The 24,580-nt window shown below is 58.2% G+C and overlaps 2 protein-coding genes across 6 annotated transcripts in view; one reads left to right on the forward strand and one right to left on the reverse strand.

Moving 5' to 3' along the window:
• The window catches only part of LOC128904854 (uncharacterized), a 216,756-nt gene that overhangs the window by 135,467 nt on the left and 56,709 nt on the right, over positions 1-24,580 (forward strand). The gene's annotated exons all lie outside the window — the stretch shown is intronic.
• The window catches only part of HSF1 (heat shock transcription factor 1), an 81,263-nt gene that overhangs the window by 7,253 nt on the left and 49,430 nt on the right, over positions 1-24,580 (reverse strand). For all 5 annotated transcript variants that reach the window (XM_054189718.1, XM_054189717.1, XM_054189716.1 and 2 more), the window contains exons 5-9: positions 16,602-16,677; positions 16,139-16,200; positions 14,621-14,717; positions 10,798-10,934; positions 8,500-8,733 (exon numbers count right to left, since the gene is read on the reverse strand). In XM_054189718.1, coding sequence (XP_054045693.1) covers positions 8,500-8,733; positions 10,798-10,934; positions 14,621-14,717; positions 16,139-16,200; positions 16,602-16,677 — 606 coding nt within the window. The remainder of the gene's footprint in view (positions 1-8,499; positions 8,734-10,797; positions 10,935-14,620; positions 14,718-16,138; positions 16,201-16,601; positions 16,678-24,580) is intronic.

Here is a 24,580-nt window from a genome sequence, read left to right on the forward strand (position 1 = left end):
CTGCAGTTTTCAGCCTCACGTAAATTAGAAAAACGCCAGGAAGCTGCTTCTCTTCTCCGAGGCTCCGTACCCGCCGCGGAGTTTGTCCCCCCGCAACCGCTGGCCACCGGCATCCCGTGGAGGAGCATTCCTGCGATGATCCCTTTGGGAGATTGAGCGTCCCCGAGCCCGCGCGCCGTCCTGCCAACACCCGACTCAGCCCCAGCACCGGCAGGTCCACGTCCCTGCCCGGCTCAGTTGCCCACGGGCCAACGAACCTCCAATGAACCTCCTCGGGGCCACTCCGCAGGTTTTATGTTCTCATCCTACAGCAGGAAGGTTACGAAATCAAGCGTGTTTTGTCACGGCTGCAGAAAACGAAAAGGGGCCGCAAGGTCATGTCGCAGCTCAGAAAGCCCAGCAGCAGCAACCACCATCCCGCCCGAACAGCAAATATCCACATTCTGGGAATCCTGTGCTTGGGGTTGCAAGGAAAGACGCAGCCCGTGAACACGTTCCTGCCTCACCTCTCCCGCGCGGGCAGGCGGGAGCTGCAGAGGTCTGGAACTCCTGTTTGACAACGAAGATCCACGAACCCGTTGCAAAGAAATGACCCCTCCAAGTTTTTCAGTGACTTTCCAAGAATCATAGAATCATTTAGGTTGGAAAAGACCCTTGGGATCATCGAGTCCAACCATCATCTCCACTCTACAAAGTCCTCCCTCACACCATATCCCTTAACACCACGTCGAAACGAGTCTTAAAACACCTTCAGGGATGGCGACTCCACCACCAAGTCGTCATGGCACAGCGCCTGAAATGCTCTGACGGATTATAAGGTCCGTTCAGCAATCCCACAATTAGGGACGTCCCAGCAGCGTGGAACGGGCCGGTCCCAGCAAAGGCGTCTTTAGAAACCCCACCCGTGACAAGCGTCTCCTTCCACCCCTCTGGGGATGGGGTACGATCCAGACCACACAAAAGGTGACAAGTGGGATTAGACTGCCGGCAAACTCCAGACCTCCGAAGCAAGTCTCCCCGTTCCTTTGCAGAAGGAGCAAAGGGGCTTCTGAGCCGCTGTTTTCCACGTCGGACTGGGAATGGGTAGTTGGGGTCTGGTTCCAGCACTGCTGGCAGGTGACCCCGTCCCTGCAGGTCCTGCTCGGTCCCTACATCCGACGCCAGGCTCGGTTTGCCATCAAAAAACACTCGCAGAGCAGGGGAAAAAAAAGAGGGAGTAAAATTGTCTGGAGGAATACAGTTTTCCTTCACTTTCCAAGCGCGTTGTGGGTTGAAGCAAGAGGAACCAGTGTCTCCAGGAGATCAGAGGGTGCTGCCACTGAGACGCTGGGGGCTGAGGGCTCCGGAAGGTCCGTGCCCGTGTCCCGAAAGCCCGACAGCCCCAAGGAGCAGCCTGAGCCCCGCGAGCTGAGGAAAGAGGCCAGGAGCTCTGGGATCCCCCAAGACAGCCTCACGGAAGAGCAGGACAGGCTTTCTGGGAGTGGGGGGAACCAGCAGCAGCGTCGGCACCAGGCTGCATCAACCCGGGGGGGAAGAGACAGGGAGCTCCAACAGGAGGCTCCCACCGAATCGCTGTGTCCCACGTAACCCGCATCACCTGCAAACTAACGGCAGAATCCCTGGAAGACGTGACGGACACAGGACTGATGACGGAGGATGGGTGACGCTGACACAGAAGAGCATTGCCCGTCCCCAGGTGTGTGGATGTGCAGGGAAAAGGGGGAGCGGAAAGATTTGGGAGGTGAAGAATAACCCTGTCCTAAACGCACGCCCTGGCTCCGCTTTCCCCGTCACAGCGACCGTCCCCAGGCTCCGTGCGTCTTCGCAGAGAGCTCCCCGGGTCTCGCTCCGCTTTCTGGCTGCCCCACCACCTCGCAAGAATTACCAAACCCCGGCTACGCAGCGCCGTCTCGCTCCTCCAGCGCCGCCTCCTTGGCTCCCGGGGCGGCCCCGCAGAGCGCGGGCTCTCGCGAGCCCCTCGCCGTCTGCGTTTCCAGCTGATGAAGTGACGAGAGGCAGCCCGCGCGGGGGTGGTCTCGCTCTGTGTGGGCCGTTTTACGGGCTGAGGAGCAGCTATGTAAAAATAGCACCTTCTTACTCAACGGATCCGCTCTCCGGGGGTCTGCCTCCCTTCCCCGGCAGAAAGACGTGTTTGACGCTCATGCCACGGTGGCCCTGGACACCGGGCGAGCGAGCGCGCCAGGGCACGCTGTGCCAAACCCATCGCCCGGGCCATCCTTGTAATGACTGACGGAGGCAGCAGAAAGCAGGCGACCTGCCTCTCCCTCCGCTGGGAACCAGTTGAGCTGGCAGTCAGGAGCAGCGGCTCTTTACTGGGGGAAAAGCAAGGTTTTGATACGGACGCCGACGACTCCATCTGCCAGTCCCTTGCGCTGCCTCCAGCGCTGCCTGCTGCTGCCCCTGCCGCGTGCGTTACGGCGACGCGGCCGCCTGCAAGCCCAGCACCGCCGCCATCCACGGCCACGAGGAGAACATCCTTCCCAGGGAAGGACCTGGAGCTCCTGAGCTCCGGCGCGGGGTCCTCGGATCTCCCTCGGGCACCGCCAGGGCTTTAGCGGGGAGCAGCTCCCAGCGTCACCAGCCTGCTGGCCCTTAACCCTACCGAGTGCAGGCTGCTGGTTATTTCCCAGAAACGACCTACTGGGCGCCGGGACGCTTCTAGGTGACCAGCAACCCCCAGTCCTCCGACTCCGAAGCACCGAAGACGCGCGGAGGTGTTTTTCTTCCCCGTACTGCTTTCCTTTCCCAATGCTCCCTTTCCTAAAGAAGACGGAGCAGTTTGGCAACGATTATCACATTTACGTAGGGAAAAAGCCGTGCCCTGGACCCTGCGCTCTCTCCGGGTCATCACGGTGTGTCTGTCCGTACCTGGGGAAACGGGCTCGGGGCGCGGGACAGCAGGACGCGGGTCCCACCAGCCTGCTGCCGACCACCAGAGCGCTGAGCGACGACTCCTGCGGCTCCCGGCTCTGGCATAACCCTCGAGGAGGGGGGCGTGGGGGCGAGAGACCGATTTAGGAACGCAGTTTAGCTCCGGACAGATTACGTTTGTCTTTTGCGTCGTTCCATACGTTATCTAAAAGTATTTAAGGGCAACACTTCAGCTAGTTTTTCCTAGGGTTCTACTGTTAGCCACTGTGAGAGACGGGATACTGGCCTCGACGGATTTTCTCCTGATCTGGGATGGTTTTTAGACGGGTTTTCTCCTGTTCTGGGATGCTTTTTGTTATGGGAAAGCACTCTTAGAACGGCGTCTTGGTGGGCAGTCAGGTTTGCAGTGGTGGGAAGTTTCATTGTTCTGTCATTATCCTAAAAACCGGGAAACGCATCAGGAAAGTCGTTCCGGCCCCCGGCTCCCCTCGCTTTCCAACGCGCCACTTTGTTCCCGAGGCGCGTGAAATTTTGTGCTGGCGGGAGGCACCAAACCGGCAGCTCTCGGGGCTGGAGTTTCCGTTCATCGAAACCAGGTACAACACGGAGGAGAGCAGAGCAGGCTTCCCTCCCTCCCTCCCCTGCCAAGACCACCTAAAAGGACGCGAAGCGGCTGAGCCTCCGCTGGCCACTCGGTATTTTCACTTGCCGCGTTGAGCCGGCCAAGGAGCCTGCCACGGGGCGCCGATTTTGAGAGGGAGCTTTTTCCTTCCTGACGTTCTCCCTAGAACGGCAGGAAAGCTGCCGGCAGCGCACCGACAGCTCCCCGCCCGGGGCGGTGATCCCCCCCCCCGCCCCGGCTCCGCTCTCTCGCCCGGGATTGCAAGGCTGGGGGGTGGGAAAAGCGGCTACGGAAATGCTAACCCTTGCTGCGATCTGGAATGAAGTGAGGAAGAGGAAGAACCGGGGCAAAGACGAGTGACATCTGCGAAGCGCGAGTCAAACTGAAAAATACAAAGAGGAGAGGACAGCAGATTCGAAGGACACACCATCGGGCGCTTTCAGGAACGAGAGGGTTGTTACGTTCGGAGGCGAGAAGGGTGAACCGACCCGTGCGGCGGCGCTGTAAGCGGCGCGGTAGGCGCTGCGGGGCACGGCGCGGCAGCGCCTTCTGAGCGAGCGGGCGGGCGGGCGGGCAAGCGGTTTCAGGCCGGCAGCATTGTTATTAACAACCCCCTCCCAAAAAAACCCCAAACAAACAAACAAACAAACAAAACCCCAACCCCAAACAGCCCCGCAAAAGCAAGTGAAGACAGCACGGGCTCGTTACAGCACAGCCAAGCTCGGTTCGAAGTTTCTCGGCCAAGAGGCGCCACTTCGGAGGCGGGTCCGCCGCGTTAACTTCCGCGGGGTGGCACTGAGGGGGACCGCTGCCGCTGTCACCTCGAAGGGGGTGCGGAGCCGTGGGACACCACCAGCACACCGCGCTTCGTTTAGACAGCGACCTGCTGCTCTGCGGGAGACAGCCGTCACGTTAACAACGTCGGGGGGGGGGGGGGGGGGGATACGCGTGTGACATTAATAACGCAGGTGCCAATGCTTTTCAGCACGCGGTGGGCTTTGGCTCTCGTCAAAGCGGCTCACAGGGGTCCCCGGGTGGAGGGCGGACAACGTTTGGGCGACACCGCCGAGCGTTTCCGTGCAAACGTTCCCTTTTACTGCCTGAGCCTCGGTACTGTCGCCTGCTGCTGAAACGCCGCGGGTCACACGAAGGCAATTCTCCGTTCGAATGAAATTCCCTTGGACAAAGGACGCCTTGCGGATTAAATAACAGCCCGCCTGGCTCACACAGAGGCGCCGCCCGCCGCGACCTGCGGTCCTACGGGCTGCTCTTCTCCAGCAAATTTGAGAACAACCGAAACATGCTCCATGTGATGAAAACCAGGTAGCGCTGAGCCTCCTTTGGCAGGCTGTCAGTGCCCGGGTCTAGTGAGCGGCGTTTGGGCACCGCTGCTACACCGTCAAGTCCCCTACACCAGGAAATACCTCCCTTATTAGCTGCGTCTCCGCGCAACGAGCAAGCTCCCGGGATTTTAAGAGAAGCCTCGGAGAAAGGGCGCCGCACAGCGTCACGTCCTCGGTGCAGCGCCAGGACACGCGGCTTCTTTGGCGCCAAAGCCTGAGGAGCAAGCACTGAGCGCCGACGGCGGGACGGGGCACGGGGAGAGGCTGCGGGACTTGGCAGGGGGCAAGGAGAAGACTCTGAAGCAGGTCTGACAACCCCGGGGACGTGACAAGGAGCGTCCTGCCCGTTCGAAAGAGCTCTGCCAGCACTTCCATTAGCGAGTCATCCTTTCTGCCTGCTCAGTATCTCCGCGCGGTTGTGCTCTGGTCATTCCACGTCCCACTGGGCACCTACGACTGCTGGCAGGCTTAGAATCATAGAATCACGGAGTGGTTCGGGTGGGAAGGGACCTTTAAAGGCCACCCAGTGCCACCCCCTGCCCTGAGCAGGGACACCTCCCACCAGCCCAGGTTGCCCAAAGCCCCGTCCAACCTGGCCTTGAACCCCTCCAGGGATGGGGCAGCCGCAGCTTCTCCAGGCAACCTGGGCCAGGGGCTCACCACCCTCACAGCCAGGAATTTCTTCCCCAGATCTCATGTCAATCTCCCCTCTTTCAGTTTGAAGCCGTTACACCTCGTCCAATCACTACAAGCCCTGCTAAAAAGTCTCTCCCCGTTTTTAAGTCCCCTGTAAGTCCTGGAAGGCCACACGAAGGTCTCCCTGGAGCCTTCCACTGCTGCTCCGCTCAAGCAGACGCGGGGTAGCTCCAGCCACATCACAGAATCACAGAATCATAGAACTGACTGGGTTGGAAAAGACCTTTCAGACCATGGAGTCCAACCCTTAACCCAGCGCTGCCCAAACCCAGCGCTACCCCGCGTCCCTCAGCGCCGCGTCTGCCCGGCCTTTCCATCCCTCCGGGGATGGCGACTCCCCCACTGCCCTGGGCAGCCTCTTCCAACGCCCGACAGCCCTTTCCATGAAGGAATTTTCCCCAATATCCATCCTAAACCTGCCCTGGCGCAACTGGAGGCTGTTTCCTCTTGTCCCATGGCCTGTTCCTTGGGAGAAGAGCCCGACCCCCCCTGGCTGCCCCCTCCTTTCAGGGAGCTGCGGAGAGCGAGAAGGTCTCCCCTCGGCCCCCTTTTCTCCAGGCTGAACAACTCCAACTCCCTCAGGAAAAAGAAGGGGAAAATCATCGGGTAAGGATGCCTCAGCACGCTGGGAATACTGACCACCTCCTCCGAGTTTACATTCCTCTGGCATATGAGGATCCAGGGAGTATCCCAACGTAACCCCAAGGAACAACGCTGCACGTAGGGATGCTGAGGCACAATGCTCATACCAGCCAAACCCGGGGAAAAGCGGAGGCTGGGGCTTCCTTTTATCACTTACACCTTCCCTGCACGTTCCCCGGGGCCGGGACAGATTTTTCTGCTGAACGGTTACGCTCTGCAGAGCGCTGCGTGCCCAGGGGCTCCACCACGGGACGCTACGGCCCTTCTTCTACAAACTCCTGTGGCAAACCGGCGAGGAGCCGAGGGCAGGGCACGGCTGGGAACGCTTACTGGCCTGATCCCTTCCGTCTGGAATGCCCTCTACAGGAACGGCAAATCATAGAATCATGGAACGGTTTGGGTCGGAAGGGACCTTACAGATCACTTAGTCCCAACCCCGTGCCGCGAGGGGGGCTGACGACGACGAGACGAGAGAAGCACGGTGGTGCTCGCAAAACGCGGGCGCGAGAGAGCGCCGGAAGAAGAGGAAGCACAAGCCCTTTCTTTTAAGCGGTTCTAAGAAGCTCTCCCAGACGAAGCCCGGGGCTCACCCTCCGCAGGGCCAGGCGGTAAATGTTTTCTGTGTCCTTTGCCTGCTTCTGCACAGCCTGCGAGAGTCCTTAATAACTCAGAGACACTCTCAGCGGCACTTCCCCCCCCCCCCCCCATTTCTAATCCCTTTTAAATGGCCGGTTTCAGCTTCTGATGAGCCGTACAATAAAACCCGTCTCTTTTCAAGGAGAGCTGGTCTCGGCGAGATAAATTGCAGCGCCCTGGACAGGTCTATAAATAGGCGAAGCTACAGACAAACATCTCCTCCAAGGCCAGGAGGACGGAGGGAGCAGGCGTCTCCTGACTCCGCGCGTGAAGGCAGCAAAGGCCGCTCCACGGCGCTGTGCCGTGCCGGTGGACACCGGTGAACACCCCAGCCTTCCCCCTGGGACGTTAAAGGCTTCTTCCCTGGGTTTCTGGGCTTCTTCCCCGGGTTTCTGGGCTTCTTCCCCAGGTTTTGTGCCTTTCCCATCTAGAGCTGTGACGCCACAGCTCTGGAAAGCGGTGGCTCACGCAGCAATCACGCTCACGTCCAGGTGGCACGCTACCATCGCCTCGGGTGCGTGGGTCCGTAGCAGCCTCCCGGCTAGAAGAGCTCGCTGCTGCCTTCCACGACCCTGACACTAACCGCGTCTTCTCCAAATTGCTTTTATGCTCGAAGGACAGAAAGTCTGTCCTGGCATTGGGAGGGAAGACCTTAATTCCGACACTCTGTTTTCCCCAGAACACGAGGGAAGGGGCTGAGATCTGAGAAGCGGCTGAGATCTCGGTAGGGCCAAGGGAGAAGCTCTTGGCAGCTCGATAGGGACAAACAACTCTCCAGTTTTTCATCCCAACGCTTGCAGTTGCCTCTGTGAGCACTGTGTGGTGATAAAAGACATGAGACGACGCATCCGATCCCGAATAAAAAAGCTACCCATCGGCTTTCAGCCTGCCACCCACGGAGTCCAGCCCAAGTTTGATGCCGGCCGTGTCCCAGGGAGTAAAGGGGCCGAGTGGAAGGATGTTTTCACCATGACTAGAACTAGGTGGGCAAACGAGAGTTTAATGCAAAGCTTATTAATTTGGAGGGCAGCTGGGAGAGGCAGAAGCAGAGGACACCCCAGGGGCAGCGCTACAGTGAGAAGGCTGATGGAGAAATGCTGCCCGCAGCGGTTCTGAGTCTCACCGACAGGCAAACCCCCGGGGATTAAAGCTTCCGGCAAGCGATACTGGAAGCCGCTTGCAGCGTGTGCCTTTGGACCGCAAATACAACGCGGCAGCTTCTGCGCTGGGAGGATGCGCTGGGTCTGAGACGAAACACAGCTGATCTTACAGCGACTCCTTCCTACGCTGGAGGAGCAGGCAGTTTGAGCAAGCCCTTATTTAGCCCAGCAATTTTTATCCGTTCTTCTTTTGGCATCCCACGCGGCCCCCGGCGGCAGAGCGCCGGGTCCCCCCGGGCAGGGGGTTTGATTCCGTGCGCGGGGTCGGGTGCTGGGCTACGCTCACCGCTGCAAAGCAGAAGAGGGACGGGAGGGCAAAATATTTCCCCTGGCACTTGGAGGGAGGGCCGCGCTCAGAGCCAGAGGCGAGCTCCTCGGACAAAGGATCGCGTTTGCTCCCTAAGCTGGTTGGAAGCCCGGGTCGGTAGCGTCTTTTCAAGCGTCCCGGTAGGGAGCGGCGGGGTGGCTGGCAAGACCTGAGCTGGGCCGGTCTCGGCACGGCACTTACTTGTCGAGGCAGGCAACGCTGAGGCACTTTTCCTGGGGCTGAGGCTGTGTGGTGCTGTCGCCGGCTGCAGCCGTCGTAGTGCTGGGTTCGTTCTCCTGCAGGATGGAGTCGATGAACGTGGAGGGGGACAGAGGAGTTTCGACGGCGGGAGGGTTCCCGGGGCTGGCCTCCTCTACCTGGGGGCTGCGGGCGGGACTAGGGGGTTCTTCTTTGATACGGACCACAGGACTACTCCTGAGAGAAACAGAAAGAAAACCGGTAAAAAAATCTCACACTACCACATCCTCGATTTCTAACATCCGCTTCCACGCAACGGGGCAAAAAACCCTGGCGACCGCTGCTGCCTTTTCACAGGCAAAGCCTCCGGAGTCGGCTACGAAGAAGAGGTTGAACGAGCACCTAAATACTTCTGCCCTGATTCCCGTCCTAATCAGCTCCCCCGACACATCAACGTCTCCTGCCGTTACTGCAACCTCAGCGTATTTCGGGGGGGGCTAAAGCTTTGTGAGGCCGCTCAGTCCGGGCCCCTGCCCCGCAGGCAGCTCCGTAGAGGCGAAGTTATTGGAAGGAGTCGGGGGCGGGGGGGAGGAATTTTTCCTTAACAGTCCGGTTAAAACAATACGGCTTTTGATGCGGACGTCGTCTAAACAGCACAGAAGCAAGCAGAGCGTATACACCCTTTTTTAAAGCCGCCACCGAGACATGCGTGACGTAACCGTCACCGGAGCAGAGGCTGCGGCGTTTCAACTGCTCCCGCAAGGTCAGCGGAGCGACTCCTTTCGGGGGGGATCGACCTTTTACACGGGCATCTTCCCACGTACTATTTTTACGGGCAGGGAAGGCGGTTTCTTTGGCCAGCCTTAATTTCACCAAACTCACCGATTTGGGGGTGTAAGGGGCACAGGGAGTCCTACTGGAAAGGACAGTGACTACAAAAGGACAGAGAAAGGGGCCATTAAGCAAACATATGGTCTATATTTAAGAGCGAGTGTTCCTGGCAGAGGGTATTAAAGGCAATAAATGGCACTTGCGGGTGATTCAGCACCTCGGGGGAAGTGCCAATGCCAGGAATAACCTATTAAAGAGGGAGAAAAAAGGAGCTGGGAGAGCACTGGGGAGGCTCAGAGAGTCCGAGAGCGGCCGACGCTCGGTGGGAGCGGGGAGAGGGGGCTGCGGCCGCACCGAGGGGTGACAGCTGAGGCAGAACGGCCTCGGAAGAGGTACACAAAAGGCTAAGGATTACCTACGGCACCCCGGGGCAGCTCTCGCCTCCGCCAGCGCCCGTAAAGCCGAAGGAGTTGCGAACGCGGCCGCCGGGCGCTGGCTGACCTGTGTTTGCCCCAGGTTCTCAGGCGCTTCCCCCATGCGGCTTGGGACAGAGCTGTCACTGTTGCTCCCAGGGCAGGGCAAAGCTATCCCCGTTCCCGGGATGTCGGGAATTTCACAGACAGGCCAAGGAAGATGGTTTCTGGTAGAAACCAAACTGTGACACCCCCCACCCCCCCCTCCCCCGGCCCCAAGACAGGTTCACACTAGACGGGGCAGGCAGAGGAGCGAGCGTTCTTTGGAAAACAGAATTAAAGCCGAACAAACCCAACCAAACAAAAATCTGCTGAGATGGCCGTGCCCTGAACACGGCTATCCTGGAGGGACAGGTCCAACTTTCTGTGAAGTCCTGGCACGGGAAGTGGGACTGAATCGTGGAATGGTTTGGGTGGGAAGGGACCTTTAAAGGCCACCCAATGCCACCCCCTGCCCCGGGCAGAGACATCTTCAACTAGACCTGGTTGCCCAAAGCCCCGTCCAACCTGGCCTTGAACCCCTCCAGGGATGGGGCAGCTACAGCTTCTCCGGGCAACCTGGGCCAGGGGCTCACCAGCTTCATCATGGAGAATTTCTGCCTTATTTTTAATCTCAATCTCCCCTCTTTCGGTTTAAAACCCTTCCCCCTCGTCCCGTGGCTCCCCTCCCTGCTCCAGAGTCCCTCCCCAGCTTTCCCGGAGCCCCTTGAGGGCCTGGAAGGGGCTGGAAGGTCTCCCCGGAGCCTTTGAGTGCAGCCATCCAGCCAATTCCTTATCCACCGAGCGGTCCATCTGTCAAATCCATGTGTCTCCAATTTAGGGAGTTCAAACCCCCTGAACGTCCCCGTACCAGGGGCTCTGCAGTTTTCCAGCTGTTTCTCACGGGGGATTCGTTAACAGCAGAGGCGCGTTATAACGGTGTTTGACTACTCGGCTCCATGGCAAACACACTCTCCTCACGCAGATAGTTTCAGATTTTATGAGAGCAAGAGCTTACCTTTCATCGAGGCTGCCGCTGGGAGATGCCGAAGGGCTGGACTGGGCTAGCTCGGTCACGTCAGAGATAATGGGACCAGAGTTGGCTGAAGAATCCGGGGAATACAGGTTGGAGCCACTATATGCTGGGGAAGAAGCCTGAAATGACAATCAGAGCATTCGCGGTGTGAAGCACTAGGCACGTACCCCACGCCGTCCCACGTACGGGAGATGGAGCGGGAGGAGGCACGTCACAACAGACCAAAATCCCGACTCACCCAAGGAAGAAGGCGACGTGGGGCTCAATACGATGCCTAGAAATGCACTTTTGCCAACCCAAAGCACTACCGAAACAAATAAAATGAGGACTTCTGCTCTGTAAACTCCGTTTTCTTGGAAATAACGGAATTAAAAACGTAAAAATACTGGATTATTTTTCTGGGTCATCCAACGCTTGGGTTTTCAGAAGCCCAGATTTTCATCTATCCCCTTCCACTAAAACTCTTCTTTTTTTTTTTTTTCTTAACTGAAAGCTGAAATTCATACGGCTGAGACCTACAGATGTAAGACACGCAAGATTTCCCGGCTGGTAAGAGCAACATGGCGTGGTTGCATTTTGGTATCGAACTTGCTCAGGAGCAAATTAATCGAGACGTTTGAGTGAACCCGAACCCTCTCTCCTCTTCGTGGGTCAGCGTTTGTCAGGCCAGGACACAAAGCAAACTAGAGATTAGAAGGTGCACCCAGGAGTCAGAAAACCACGGGGGACGAGGAGAATAGAGGGTAAGAGACAGAATCACAGAATCAGGGAATTGCCCAGGTTGGAAGGGACCTTTTGGATCACGGAGTCCAACCATCAACCCAACGCTGACAAAACCCATCACCAAACCATATCGCTAAGCACCGCGTCTGCCCGGCTTTTCCATCCCTCCGGGGATGGCGACTCCCCTGCTGCCCTGGGCAGCCTCTTCCAACGCCTGACAACCCTTTAGGGGAAGGAATTTTCCCCGATATCCATCCGAAACGTGCCCTGGCGCAACTGGAGGCCGTTCCCTCTTGTCCCGTGGCCTGTTCCTTGGGAGAAGAGCCCGACCCCCCCTGGCTGCCCCCTCCTTTCAGGGAGCTGCGGAGAGCGAGAAGGTCTCCCCTCGGCCCCCTTTTCTCCAGGCTGAACACCCCCAGCTCCCTCAGCCGCTCCTCACAAGTTCTCCAGACCCTTCTCCTCCTTCTCCAGCCCCCTCGCCACCTCCGTTGCCCTTCTCCGGACACGCTCCGGCACCTCAGTGTCTTTCACGTCGTGAGGGGCCCAAAACGGACACAGTATTGGAGGGGAAAAATGACATTCTGCTCAGAATTCTCCCTTAGCTTTGAGCCGATCCGTGATCTCGCTCACTCTCCTCCTTCGGAGCCAGCTCCTGGCGCTTCAGTGATGGGAACACTGAGCGGTACCCAGAGAAAACCCCGGCCCGTCCTTACCTGCAGATAAATATTTGACCGTCTCTCCTTTAACGCTTGCCTGTACGGCACGCACTGTAACGTGACTTACACCAGCACTACGCTAACGGATCTCAGCTCGGCCAAGGTCAGGACTACCCATGTCTCACCCCCACTAAGGTCTGAAGCCACCTTCACTGTCTCGTTGTGAAAACGTCAGGGTTTTTTTTCACTGTCAAAGCCAGGCCTATGTCAGCGTCGGGATCCAGCCTCCTCGCTGGCAGCTGGCTCTGAAAAATTGCCCAACGATCATTTCCGAGGTCTGTCCGGAGCTGCGAATCACGAACGCTGAAGCATGGGAAAGGATGACACCTGCGTTTCCCATAACTGGGACACTCCGGCAATACCGGGAAGAGCTCCCGGCGGTTCTGCGTTAAGTTATTTGCCGTGTGCAAGAATAAAGGCGCTTTTAAAAAAAGAGATCACAGGATTAGAGGGGAGCTGGAAGGGGAACAGAGAGCTGCCACAGAGGGTGGTCCGACTGCAGGAGAGCTCTTCAATGGGGCTTAGCTATTTCGGTTCTCTGCTAAAAAATTCACCGGGATCACCTTGGCACACCAGGGCGGCTCGACGGCAGGGGCCAGCGGCTTGAATCCGCCGTTCCCAAAAGGACGTCCCTGCGGCAGCACGGGCAGGATCATACCTCGGAATTGGGGACAGCTTTTATTTCGCTCCAAACAGCCGGTACGAAAGCTCAGCTGTGTTCCCAGCTGTAAAGCCTTGCTCCTGGACGACCGCGTCGCCAGAGGATCAGTATGAAGAAGAATCTTGATTCAAGCAACAGCTTTGGCCACCAAATAATGGCTGGTTTTCCTGTGCCAGGCAAGCAGCAGGCGCAGACCAAGAGAGACGCCCCGAATTTAAGGGGTGCAGTTCCCCAGGGCACACACTGGTAGGAACCGGGTCAAGCAGAGCATCTCGAAGGAAAACAACTGGGTCAAGACGTGAAATTTAGTGGATTTACACAGGCCTGAGACGATTTAAAGCAACACAGTGACCAAGTGGCGCACCTCTCCCATCAGCCGTAAGTGCCGAGCCGGGCAGCTCACCCTCAGCAGTGCCACGGAGGCGGCTTTCCAGCTCCGGGGACACGGGATGAGCCCCCCAGTCTTCCTGGGAAGTCGGAGCTCGCAGGTTAGGACCTGCCCGGCACCAAGACGGGGCAGTTCTCGGCACCGAAAGCATCGTGCAGTGTCATGACAACGGGGTTTGCGTGCGGGCACAGTGCAGCTATCAGGCTGAAAGGGAAATAGCAGCGCAAGCGACCCCCGCTCCCCTCCGCCGCTCACGAGGCCGAGCAGACTCGACGCGCGCAAGAGCAAGTCTGCAGCCCATCTGAAAGGGGGTTCGGGGCCAGCCCTAACGGGTTTGGAAGAGAGTCCTCGCGTTGGCTGGACACTGAACAGTCAGGGGAAGCGGCACATCGGGAAGGACGGGAGAGCACAGACAAAACCTCAGGATTCAGTGGGATCCAGCAGCAATTTGGAGGCGAGTCCGGAGCATACGTTTATTTAGAGACTCCTCCTAGAACACGGCGTCAGGCACCCGGGCGAGGTGCAGCCCGGAGCTAGGCAGGCACGGCATGCACCCACCCCAACGAGGCCAAGGTCTGAACATCGACATCCACGCCCAACCACGAGCTCCTTTCTCCTGGACTCTACGCTGACGACGTCTTGCAGGAGATCCCTTCACCTCGAAAGCTACCGCCTCGCTCTCTCGTCTCAACAGTCTCACCCACACCGGGGACGACTCTGCGCACGAGCACTGGTTGGCTTTGTGCTCTTCCCACCTCGCTCCCTACCTCCACGGACCCCAGTCAGCTCCCATCGCTCGGGGCTCTGCTACGCCAGGTCCGTGTCTCAGCCAGGCTCTGACCCACACCACCTTCCCTGATGGCGAGCAGTCTTCTTGGGAGGGAATATTGCTGATCGTCCGCGGCCACGCGTTAATTAGGCGATACGAGCGAACGTTGAGCAGGGATCGACACCGGGTGCGTTTTGTTTGTGACGAAACCGCCAGCGTGGACCAAGCGAGCAGATGTAAGCAAAGCAAGAAGGCACCGCTTCCACCCATCTCTGCTTTCAGTGGAATTCAGATAGCTCCTCGCTTGCTCTGCAAGCCAAATCCTCGGCCCCATCCCAACCATCGCGGAGAATTACCAGCCAACAGCTCTCTCCCCCCTTGGCTAAGCCAGAACGCAGCTGCCACCTTAAAATACTTTGCCAAACGAAACAAAGGGGTTGTGAGCGAACGGTTGTACAAAGGCAAGACCAGCTGGGGAAGAGCCTAAAACGGGTCCCTCCCCACGAAGCTGCGTCCTTGTCCCCCTCTCCAAGGCCAGGCGTACTTACTGCGTACGGGGATGAGCCGTGGACGTGCTCCAAGGAGTACTGGCGACTGTATTTCGGCATGGAATGTGCTGAACTGCTGTCGTTCAACATCAGGGGGCTGCAAAAGATTCCCGACCACCACAGGAGTTACCGCCCTGCCGGCACCGGCTCTCGGGCACCCCTTCTCCCCGGCAGAGCCCCAACCCCAGAAATGGGGACCTGCGCCCACCCCAGGGGCCATCCCACCCCTTGTCCCCAGGTCTGGGAGCCCTGAAGGGGCAAGTGGCCACGGTCGTGGGGGGGGCGGTGGCTGTGTCAGGCCAGCGGAGCAGGCCAGCCCCATGACACTGAGGAACACGCCGAGCCCCCGTGACCAGCCCCTGGGCTACATTTTGCCACTCTATTGAGCAGAAATGTAAAAGCTCAGGCCTCCGAGGATTTCTTTATAGACCCCGGTCGCCTCCTTCTGCAGGCCTGTATTGTCACCGCTCTGCTTGGCTTCACTCCTCCATGGCCAACTGCTCCAAAGATGGATTACTTGTGGTCAGCTGTGACACGACCACGTCTGCGGCCCTTTTCACGTACTCGAGTACTGTGGAGAAACCTCTTTCTCCTTCCGAGATAAATCATTTCAGCATGCCTTGGACATTATCACCGTATAAACCACTATCTTCATTAATAATAATCAAGCCCGCTGCGGTGTTGTCTGCCATATGGTGCCGCTGGGCAGGGTTCAAACACAAAGGGACAGCCTTGCAGTTCGACAGGCAGCACGGGACAGGGTTGGGGCAGGAGCAGACAGACAGGAGAGCGGCTGCCAGTTCGTACGTGAACACCCGCGAAAAATCAGGTGGGTGAGGAGCCCACCTCGCAGGAGGAGAGTGGAAGAGCGGGGCCCGTTCAGCTTAGGGGAGGGTCAGACGAGAGCCAACAGCAGAACCGTCTGTACAAGCGAAGGAGGGAAAAGTGACCGTGGTACGGCACAATCCTGGGGCGAAACCAAGTAACTATTAACCGGCCAAAACAAATTAGCCTGGGATTGTTCTTAAATCGCTTACGGTACTTAGGTACTGAATGGTCATCCAGCACAACTAGCAAGGGGCAAAATAATCCGCAGCCCGTTTGAGGACAGGCTGCGAAGGCGTCACAGAAGCCTGCGACGGCGAGAGGCCGGGCTGGATGGTCCAGCTTTTCCTTTTCGGTGTGAGACAGAACTTTGGCGGCAGCGCCAGACCCCAGCCCTCCCCGTGTGCGCTGCTTTGGCGCGGCAGCGGTTTCACACAGGGCGGTGGGGAGCTGTAACGGGGGATCTGCGCGGGCTTATGCGGCCTGGATGGCAAACCCTCCTCGGCATCGGCTGCGTAGCAGGGTTAGGTGGTTTTGGCTGGAGCAAGTACTGGAAGGCTCACACGATGCCCAGTCCTACCCCGCTGGCAAGGCTGCTAGAGAAGACAGAGACCTGGGGGACCCACTCTGCTGATCCTCTCTTTATTCTCTCAGACAGGGAATCTTTATCGGGATGTAGAAATGCAGACTTACATCTTCCTCTTCACCCCAAGAATACGGTTGGATTGCACCAATGAAATCAAAAACTGGATAAGCTGTGAGGAGAAAAAAGAGGAGAAGCTGTTAGGGCGCGCACAGGCCTTGGATCGGCGCGGAGACAGAAGCAGCCGCAGGACCACTCGGTCCCCGCGCTGGGAGCGGAGCCAGAGCCGGGCACGGGGGGACAGGGCAGAGGGCTGACGGCAGCTCTGAGCACAAGGGTGAGGGCCGAGGGTAAAAGCCCACTCTGCGCTGCAGCACCGCCAGCCCGAATTTGGCCTCTCCCCGCCGGATTTCCAGCACGTCACGGTTAAGAGGGAGAAAACGCAGCGTGCAAAATTCTTCCTAAATAGAATTAACGCCGCTGCATCCCATCGATCCCAGCCTGGTCACGACATCACCGCACAGGCGAACACGAGAGCGTCCCGATCTCTCTGTCCAGAAAACCAGGATTTACCTTATTGACAACTTTCTGCTGCTGAGCGTGCTTCTGCCTCAAGCTGGCCACTTCCCTCCACAACGCTTCGTTCTCGCTGCAGGAGAAGAAAAAGCCATCTGAGTTAAAAAAAAAAACAAAACAAAACAACAAAACCCAACCAACAAACCGACCCGCAGCCTCTCAGGCGGAGCGAATAAAGCGCGGGGCAAGCTGGAAAACTGCAGCAGGGGATTTGCCGACATCTCCGGATACCGGCTCATTTACAACCTCCTGGGGCGCGCGGGTGAAATTGCGTTCATTAACTTTGCTTTGCCGTCATTTCAGCTTGCGCGGCTCCAGAACCGGCAGCTATTCACACGTGGGCAGTAACACAGAGCCTTACCCGGGGAGAACGAGCAGTTCACATCTGCTACGAGCCATTACTGTGCCCCTGTGGAAAGGCCCCCGGTGACCGAGCTCAATCTCCTTGATCTGGCCCAGGTGCACGCGGGGCCGGTTATAAATCGGCTTCTCTAGAGACAAGAAGGCGGGGGGGAAAGGGGGGGAAAGCCACGGAGGAGCGAAGCCCGCGGCCAGGCAGAGAGCTGGGCCGCGTCGGGACGGTCGCGGGCTGCGCGACCACCGCGCCGAGGAGCCGCGCAGCGCCCACCCCTCCCATTTTTCTCCCCGCAGCGCCAGTTCCCAAACTCTAGAGACGCTTTTTTAGAACTCCATCGTATTTGGCTTTTCTATGCATAGGAATGAAAAGAGCAATGACGGGTTTGCGCGTTCTGTGAACACAACGGAGGAATTAGCAATAAACCCGTAACACTTTCCCTGATTCTTAAGGCTACCAGAGCCCCAAGGAGCTCGCCAGCGACATGGTTTAAGTCATAGCCCCAAGGAGCTCGCCGGCGACATGGTTTAAGTCATACCTTTGTGCGACTGCAGCTCTGATACGACCTCGTCGCCAGAGGCCCCCTGCAAGCAAACCAGCCATTTCAAGCTTTTTTTAGGGAACGGTTCCCCCCCGACACACACCACTTTTGTGGGATCTTGACTGCTCAAGCTACAATTTCCCCTTTTAGATTTTAATGCCGAGACTTTCCCCTCCGGAGGGTTTTGAACCGGCGGTGACAATCCAGGTGAGGCTGGTCCAAGCTGCCCTTGGACTTCAGGAGGAGGAGGAGGAGGAGGAGGATGGTGGTGCTCGGCAGAGTGGGGTGGCCGGAGGCTCGAGTACGGTACAAGGGCAAGATGAGCCCTCGGCGGAGCAAAAGGGTGAGCGACAGACGCTCAGAGAGGGAAAACTCACATGAAATCACTCTGATTTTCTCCAAACGGGCTAACGCTTGCGGACGCATCCAAAATGTCCGAGTTACAGAAAGCGTTTGCCCCGTGGAGGGGATGCCCACCCCCGCTTGCCCGCGGCAAGGGCTCAGCTGGCAACCAAGGGTTTCGGCTAGGGCGAGGAGCGGTCGGAGCTTTCGGCAGCAAATCCAGAGTGTCGGCAAGGCAGGGCGGGGAGGCGAGAGGCCGCGGGGGTGGGCGACGGGGCTGCCCTCGCATGGAGGGGTCCAGCTGCCCGTTATCTCAGCTGCACCGTCGTTCCCCGGGCCCCAGCTGCCAATTACGCACGGGGAGGATGGCTGCTCCGGGCCCCAGCGGGGATTTGGGGAGATCTGTAAATTAGCCGAGCTTTGCCCGGCACAGACCAGCTGAACACGGTTCCGAGATTCGCCTCGGGGACAGAAAAGCGCGGCGAGGAATTGCCGGGCGCAGGCGTTGGGAAGGGGAGAGCCGCAACCCGGCGCCCGCTGCCCAAACCCCAGGGGTGGTGGCGGGGGGAGAGGCAGAGATGGAGCCGTCCTCCCGGCACCGGCCCCCGGCCCCTGCCGCACCTGAGCCGCGCGGAGAGGTCGAGGTCTGGTGGATCAGAGCCAGCGATGTCTCATGAAAGGCAAAGAAAGGAGGTGGTAACTGCTCATTAGGCAGCGGGAGAGAAACAGCTGGACACAAGGTCCCCGAAGGGTTAAACCGATCTGAGAGCCGCAAAAAACACCCTTTAATACTTTCTTTAGCATACTGTTTTATGAGGCAATTAAATGCCGGTGAAGAGTTTACAAGGGCCGGTTTCAAACCTTTCATTTCGGGAGTTATTCGAAGATCTTTGAAGCGTTTTGTTGATACAATATTTTACAGGACGGCGTAAACAGGACCCCGGCTCCGCACCTGCCTCTCTTAAACGGCGGCTCCTGGGGGACCAGCCCTCCCTCGCCCGGGGCAGCTCCGAACCCGGGGAACGAAGTCCGGCAACCTGAGAAGAAGGTTTATGGGCTGGAGAAGGGACGTCCCTCTCGAAAGCGAAGACGAGGGACCCCCCTTTTTATTGCGCAGAGTGCCTGGGACCGGCTGCCTGGCCCCGGTCCCCCGTGCTCCTCCATCCAGACCACGCGGCACGTGTCCATTGCGGCTGGATCCTGGAGGGTGGGGGAGCAGGGGCTCCGCAGGCAGAAACCCCAACGAAACGTGTGTTTTTCCAACCTAGAGAAAACCCGGTCTCCCCCCACCCCCCGCCCCCCAGTTTGAGACTGGGGCCATTCCCAGGGGCTCGGGACGGCCGCGCGCTTCTGCCAGGCGGAGAATGACATTCGTTATCTCCCGCAGCCAGGAGAGACGCTCATTTATCACCGCGGCTGTACAAGGGTCCTCAGGAGAAACGTCCATCCCGCTTGAAAAACAGCCTTTCCAAAGAGCTTTAATTACCAGTATACACTCAGGAAAATGGTCGTTACTCTCCTTTCAGATAAAATTAACTCTGGGTAAAAGCCGCGCTTGACTTCCCAGCTAGCAATTTTGGAAATAAATGACCGGGTTTTATCCGGTATTTTGCAATTTAAAGAAAATGCAGCCTTGCAAGCTGTCGCGCTCTCATCGGGGCTGTGCCGCTGCTTGGCATTTTTCTCAAAACCAGGCTTTTAGAAGCAGGTAACCAGAGGAGAGAGCTGTCTTCTCTCATTCTCTCTGACGGCCAAGTCCCCTGCTCGGCTGCAGAGGAGCCTGAAGCCGCGCGCCGCCCGCGCTCTCGCCGAGAGCGTGCGCAGAAAAAAAACAACCCCCAAACCCCCGGCAATTCAAGTTTTTGAAACTCCTGACTTGGGGGGGTTTGAACCGTAGAGACCCACGCTAGAAAAGACGTCATTTTCATCTGCGGCATGCGATCCGTCACCGCGTACGAACACGCTCGATGCCCGCAGAGTTTGTAGTTGAGGGTTTCTTGTTTTTTTTCCCCTGTCCTACAGTATTTTTATCTCCTGCCACGAGGCCCTTCAGGATTTATTTAGAAGTGGCATCGCAGCAGATTCCTTCGTCACGCGGCGCACGGATGTTCTAGTACTTCAGACAAGAGCGTGTGGAAAAGAAAACGGGATTTTCATCGAGCAAACCCACCAAGATCAGACCAAGCGAGGGTGGCTTTCGCCCGCGGGAGCAGCACCGAACCCCGTCACCGGGGGCTCTTCGACGCACGCCCACGGATGATCCCAAAAAAGGGCAGAAAGCCGGGTAACTCTACGCTGGGTACGGCTGTAAAAATGAGCGAGGGCAATAGTCGGGGCGGATGAAAATGACCCAGAAAAACACGAAGCAGCAGAAACCTGCAGCCCTGAGCGGAGCGGGGCCGCTCGGAGACGGGGGCGCCAGGATAAACGGGAGGTTCTGTGAAGCCCCGACCCGGCGCAGCGAAGTCAAAAGACAAAGCGGAGGCGAACAGGCGGCAACTGTTCCCTCTCCCCCTTCTGATTTGAGGCTCGGGCTATCAGCTGAAGTCAGCAGCTGGCAGATTCTGCACAAACAAAGGGACACGGTTCTCCAGACACCGCGTAATTAAGATGCAGACCTCCGCCGCCGGATCCCGGGAGCCATCGGACAAAAAAAAAAAAAAAAGGAAAAAAAAAAATCACACAAAGGAAAAACAAATCTACTGAGGGCTATTAAATCCCAGGGCATCACCTGTACCTCGGGAAGCCCTTAACCCAGGCGCTGGGGCCGGGAGGTGGCTCCGGGAGAGCAGCGCTACGTGTCTGCCTCGCTCCTTCCCTCCGGCCCTTTGCCAACAGCTCCCTCAGAACCGGCGTTGGGACATCGGGACCTTGATGATTTTCCAGTCCTTACACCTGTATAAATCCTGTCTGCAGTTAAACCCCGACTCGGACCTTTCCTGGGGCGTCTTGCGAACTGTCACAGAATCACAGACTGGCGGGGCTGGGAAGGGACCTCGGGAGACCACCCGGTCCCACCCCCCCCCCGCCAGAGCAGGGGCACCCAGAGCAGGTTGGATGCGTCCAGGCAGGGTTTGGGATGTCTCCGGAGACGGAGACTCCCCCACCTCCCTGGGCAGCCTGTGCCAGGGCTCTGCCGCCCTCAAAGGAGAGAAGTTCCTCCTCACGTTGAGATGGAGCTTCCCATGGTCAAGTTTGTGCCCGTTACCTCTTGTCCTGTCCCCGGGCACCACTGAGAAGAGCCTGGCCCCATCCTCCTGACACCCCCCCTTGAAGTATTTATCAGCGTTGATAAGATCCCCCTTCAGCCGTCTTTTTTCCAGCCTTAAAAAGACCCAAATCCCTCTTCTTGGCTGACAGGAAGGTTTCAGCTAGTGTTCGGAGATCAATACTTGGGCTGCAGGGACCGTGCTGCCGTCCCCGCCGCCCGGAGGAAGACGCGTGGGAGGACGCGGGCGAGCTCCGAAGGGCAGGGTTCAGCTGCCTGGAGGAACGGTACCTCCCCGGGGAACGGGTCAGAGGCAGAGCTCGGGGCAAGGCAGGCGACGGAGGCAGGTCCCGATGGATGTGCAGGCTCCGAGCAGAGGTTCAGCCCCTGGAATACCAGTTGTCCGCTCGGAGGGAGGCACCTGCGTCTTCGTTCGCACGGCATCAGCTACCAAACGAAAAAGCTAGTTTGAATCCCGGCTCCAGTGCTCTCCATCTTTAATCTCCAGCAGGTATAACCTTTGCGGGGGGATCGACTCTTGGGGAAAGAGGGAAAGAGCTGTAAACGGCTCTTACTTTAGAGGCTGGAAATAGCTCAGGAGCACGGAATATTAATGACCGCCCCCACCAGGAGAGACTGTCCACATCCTGCTGACTAAACAGGGACGGCGAACCAAACCCAGCCACCAAAAGGGCATGGGTGCTGCTTTCGCTTCCTTTTTATCACCAGCGTGAGCCCACAGGAGAAGGCAGCGCTTCATTTCCGCGCGGCCGGCGGCGAGCAGCGGCGGACAGAGGAGAAGCAGGGCTCGCCAGCAGCAGAGCGGCACCGGCCCCCCCCAGACCCCGCCGGTCTGTACCCCAGCCCCTCCGCCCCCACCGAGCACAAGAGCCGGGAGCGGCGGTGCTGCCAGCGCGCCCGAGAGAAAAGCGGTTTTCAAAACGCCTAATGGCCAAGATACGGCGAAAAAGTTTAAGTTCTGAGACTCGGTCGCTTCCAAGAGCAAAGCCGGTGCGGAGCAGGGAGAGATCCCGGCTTCGTGTTCACAGTCGGTGCCCTAAGAGCGGCGGCCTAACGAGCCAGGCACAAAGCCACACGTTTTGGTTGCTTTTCAGCAACACGGGGAGAGAGGAAGAGGACCTCGGCTTTGAGGAAAAGTCTGACCTTCCAAATAAAAGTGATTGCTCCGTCTTTGCCGCTTATCTCCTTGCCCGGTTTCGCATTCGGTTGGTGCCCACAGATGACACAAAGCTGGGGGGGTGGCTGACACACCGGAAGGCCGTGCCGCCATCCAGAGAGACCTGGACAGGCTGGAGATCTGGGCAAAGAGGAACCTTATGAAATTCAACAAGGGCAAGTGCAGGGTGCTGCCCCTGGGGAGGGACAACCCCCCGCACCAGGACAGGTTGGGGGTGACCCGCTGGAGAGCAGCTCGGTGGGAAGAGACCTGGGAGTCCTGGGGGACAACGGGATGACCATGAGCCAGCAATGTGCCCTCGTGGCCAAGGAGGCCAATGGCATCCTGGGGGGCATCAAGAAGAGCGTGGCCAGCAGGTGGAGGGAGGTCATCCTCCCCCTCTGCTCTGCCTTGGGGAGGCCACAGCTGGAGTGCTGGGTCCAGTTCTGGGCTCCCCGGGTCAAGAGGGACAGGGAACTGCTGGGGAGGGGACAGCAAAGGGCTACCAAGGTGATGAGGGGATGGAACACCTCTCTGATGGAGAAAGGCTGAGGGATTTGGGTGTCTTCAGCCTGGAAAAAAAGACGGCTGAGGGGGGACCTTATCAACACTTATAAATACTTCAAGGGGGGGTGTCAGGAGGATGGGGCCAGGCTCTTCTCAGTAGTGCCCGGGGACAGGACAAGGGGTAACGGGCACAAACTTGAGCGTGGGAAGTTCCACCTAAACATGAGGAGGAACTTTACTTTGAGGGTGGCGGAGCACTGGCACAGGCTGCCCAGAGAGGTGGTGGAGTCTCCGTCTCCGGAGACATCCCAAACCCGCCTGGACGCATCCAACCTGCTCTGGGTGCCCCTGCTCTGGCAGGGGGTTGGGCTGGATGATCTCCAGTGGGCCCTTCCAACCCTATGGTTCTATGATCCGTTACTGCAGCTGACCGTGATTTTGGACGGCAGGCTCAGAGCGCTGCTGATCTCTTCGCTTTCTCAAAGCATTCCGTTTCCATCGCTCCCGCGCCCAGGCTGGCATTGCCACTGAATCGTCCCCTGGGGCACCTTCTCCTCCCTCTCACCAAGACACACGTTGAAGCCAAGAAGCCGGTCAGGGAACGGCACACGGTGTCCGTTCTTTGGCTCCGCCTATCCACGACAGTGAAGACAGGAGGACGGCTGCCGGGATTAGCCCGGAGCCGTTCAAAGCATTCCTCTCTGCTGCCTGACACCAAACTGCCCACGGCCATCCTCCTGAACGTGCCCTGCGCTCAGACGTAACAGAATTAAATCATAGAATCAGGGAATGGTTTGGGTGGGAAGGGACCTTAAAGGCCACCCAGTGTCACCCTCTGCCACGGGCAGGGACATCTTCCACTAGATCAGGTCACTCCAAGCCCCGTCCAACCTGGCCTGGAATGTTTCCAGGGATGGGGCATCCACCAGCTCTCTGGGCAACCTGGGCCAGGGGCTCACCACCCTCACAGCAAAGAATTCCTGCCTCAGATCTCATCTCAATCTCCCCTCTTTTGGTTTAAAACCCTCCCCCCTCGTCCCGTGGCTCCCCTCCCTGCTCCAGAGTCCCTCCCCAGCTTTCCCGGAGCCCCTTGAGGGCCTGGAAGGGGCTGGAAGGTCTCCCCGGAGCCTTCTCTTCTCCAGGCTGAACCCCCCCAGCTCTCTCAGCCTGTCCTCCCAGCAGAGGGGCTCCAGCCCTCCCGCCATCTCCGGGGCCTCCTCCGGCCCCGCTCCGACACCTCCGTGTCTCTCCTGCGCTGAGGACTCCAGAGCTGGACGCAGTACTCCAGGTGAGGTCCTTCTCCACGAGCGACTCCTCTTGTGGAATACGAGGCGCTGTGCAAGTGGCAACCGGAGAGATGGTGTGAACCCGCTCCCGAAAGCGGGTCCGTCCCTGGGAAGATGCCAGCCCGTGCTGGCACCCGAGAGAAGAGCCGGCAGAGAAAAGGATAAAATCCTGTTCCAGACCGGATCCACAAACCTGCTAGAAAGCAGCTTACGCTACAACGCAGGGTTAAGAGATGCCAGTTGGGTTGAGTTATTTTAACATCAGTGTGTCAGCCGACGGTGGTAATTAATTTCAGGTTTAGATCACTGCGCTGAAAAACGAGCACTCCACAGGTCTTTAACCTATGGTTTGGAATGACCAATAAAACCGACTTCAGATGATCTCAAGCAGTGACTAAGCTCATAAAAAAGCAGCAGCGGAGATAAAACACGCAGATCCCACATTATACTCGGCATTATAAGCCATCAAAGCAATTTTAAGATCAAGCTGATGTTTGACTCGGAGCCAGCCCCGGTCTCCCAGGACCAGCCCGACATGTGGAGGCCACGGGAGGAGAGTC

This window comes from Rissa tridactyla, chromosome 2, assembly GCF_028500815.1.
Source record: "Rissa tridactyla isolate bRisTri1 chromosome 2, bRisTri1.patW.cur.20221130, whole genome shotgun sequence".
Taxonomy (NCBI): domain Eukaryota; kingdom Metazoa; phylum Chordata; class Aves; order Charadriiformes; family Laridae; genus Rissa; species Rissa tridactyla.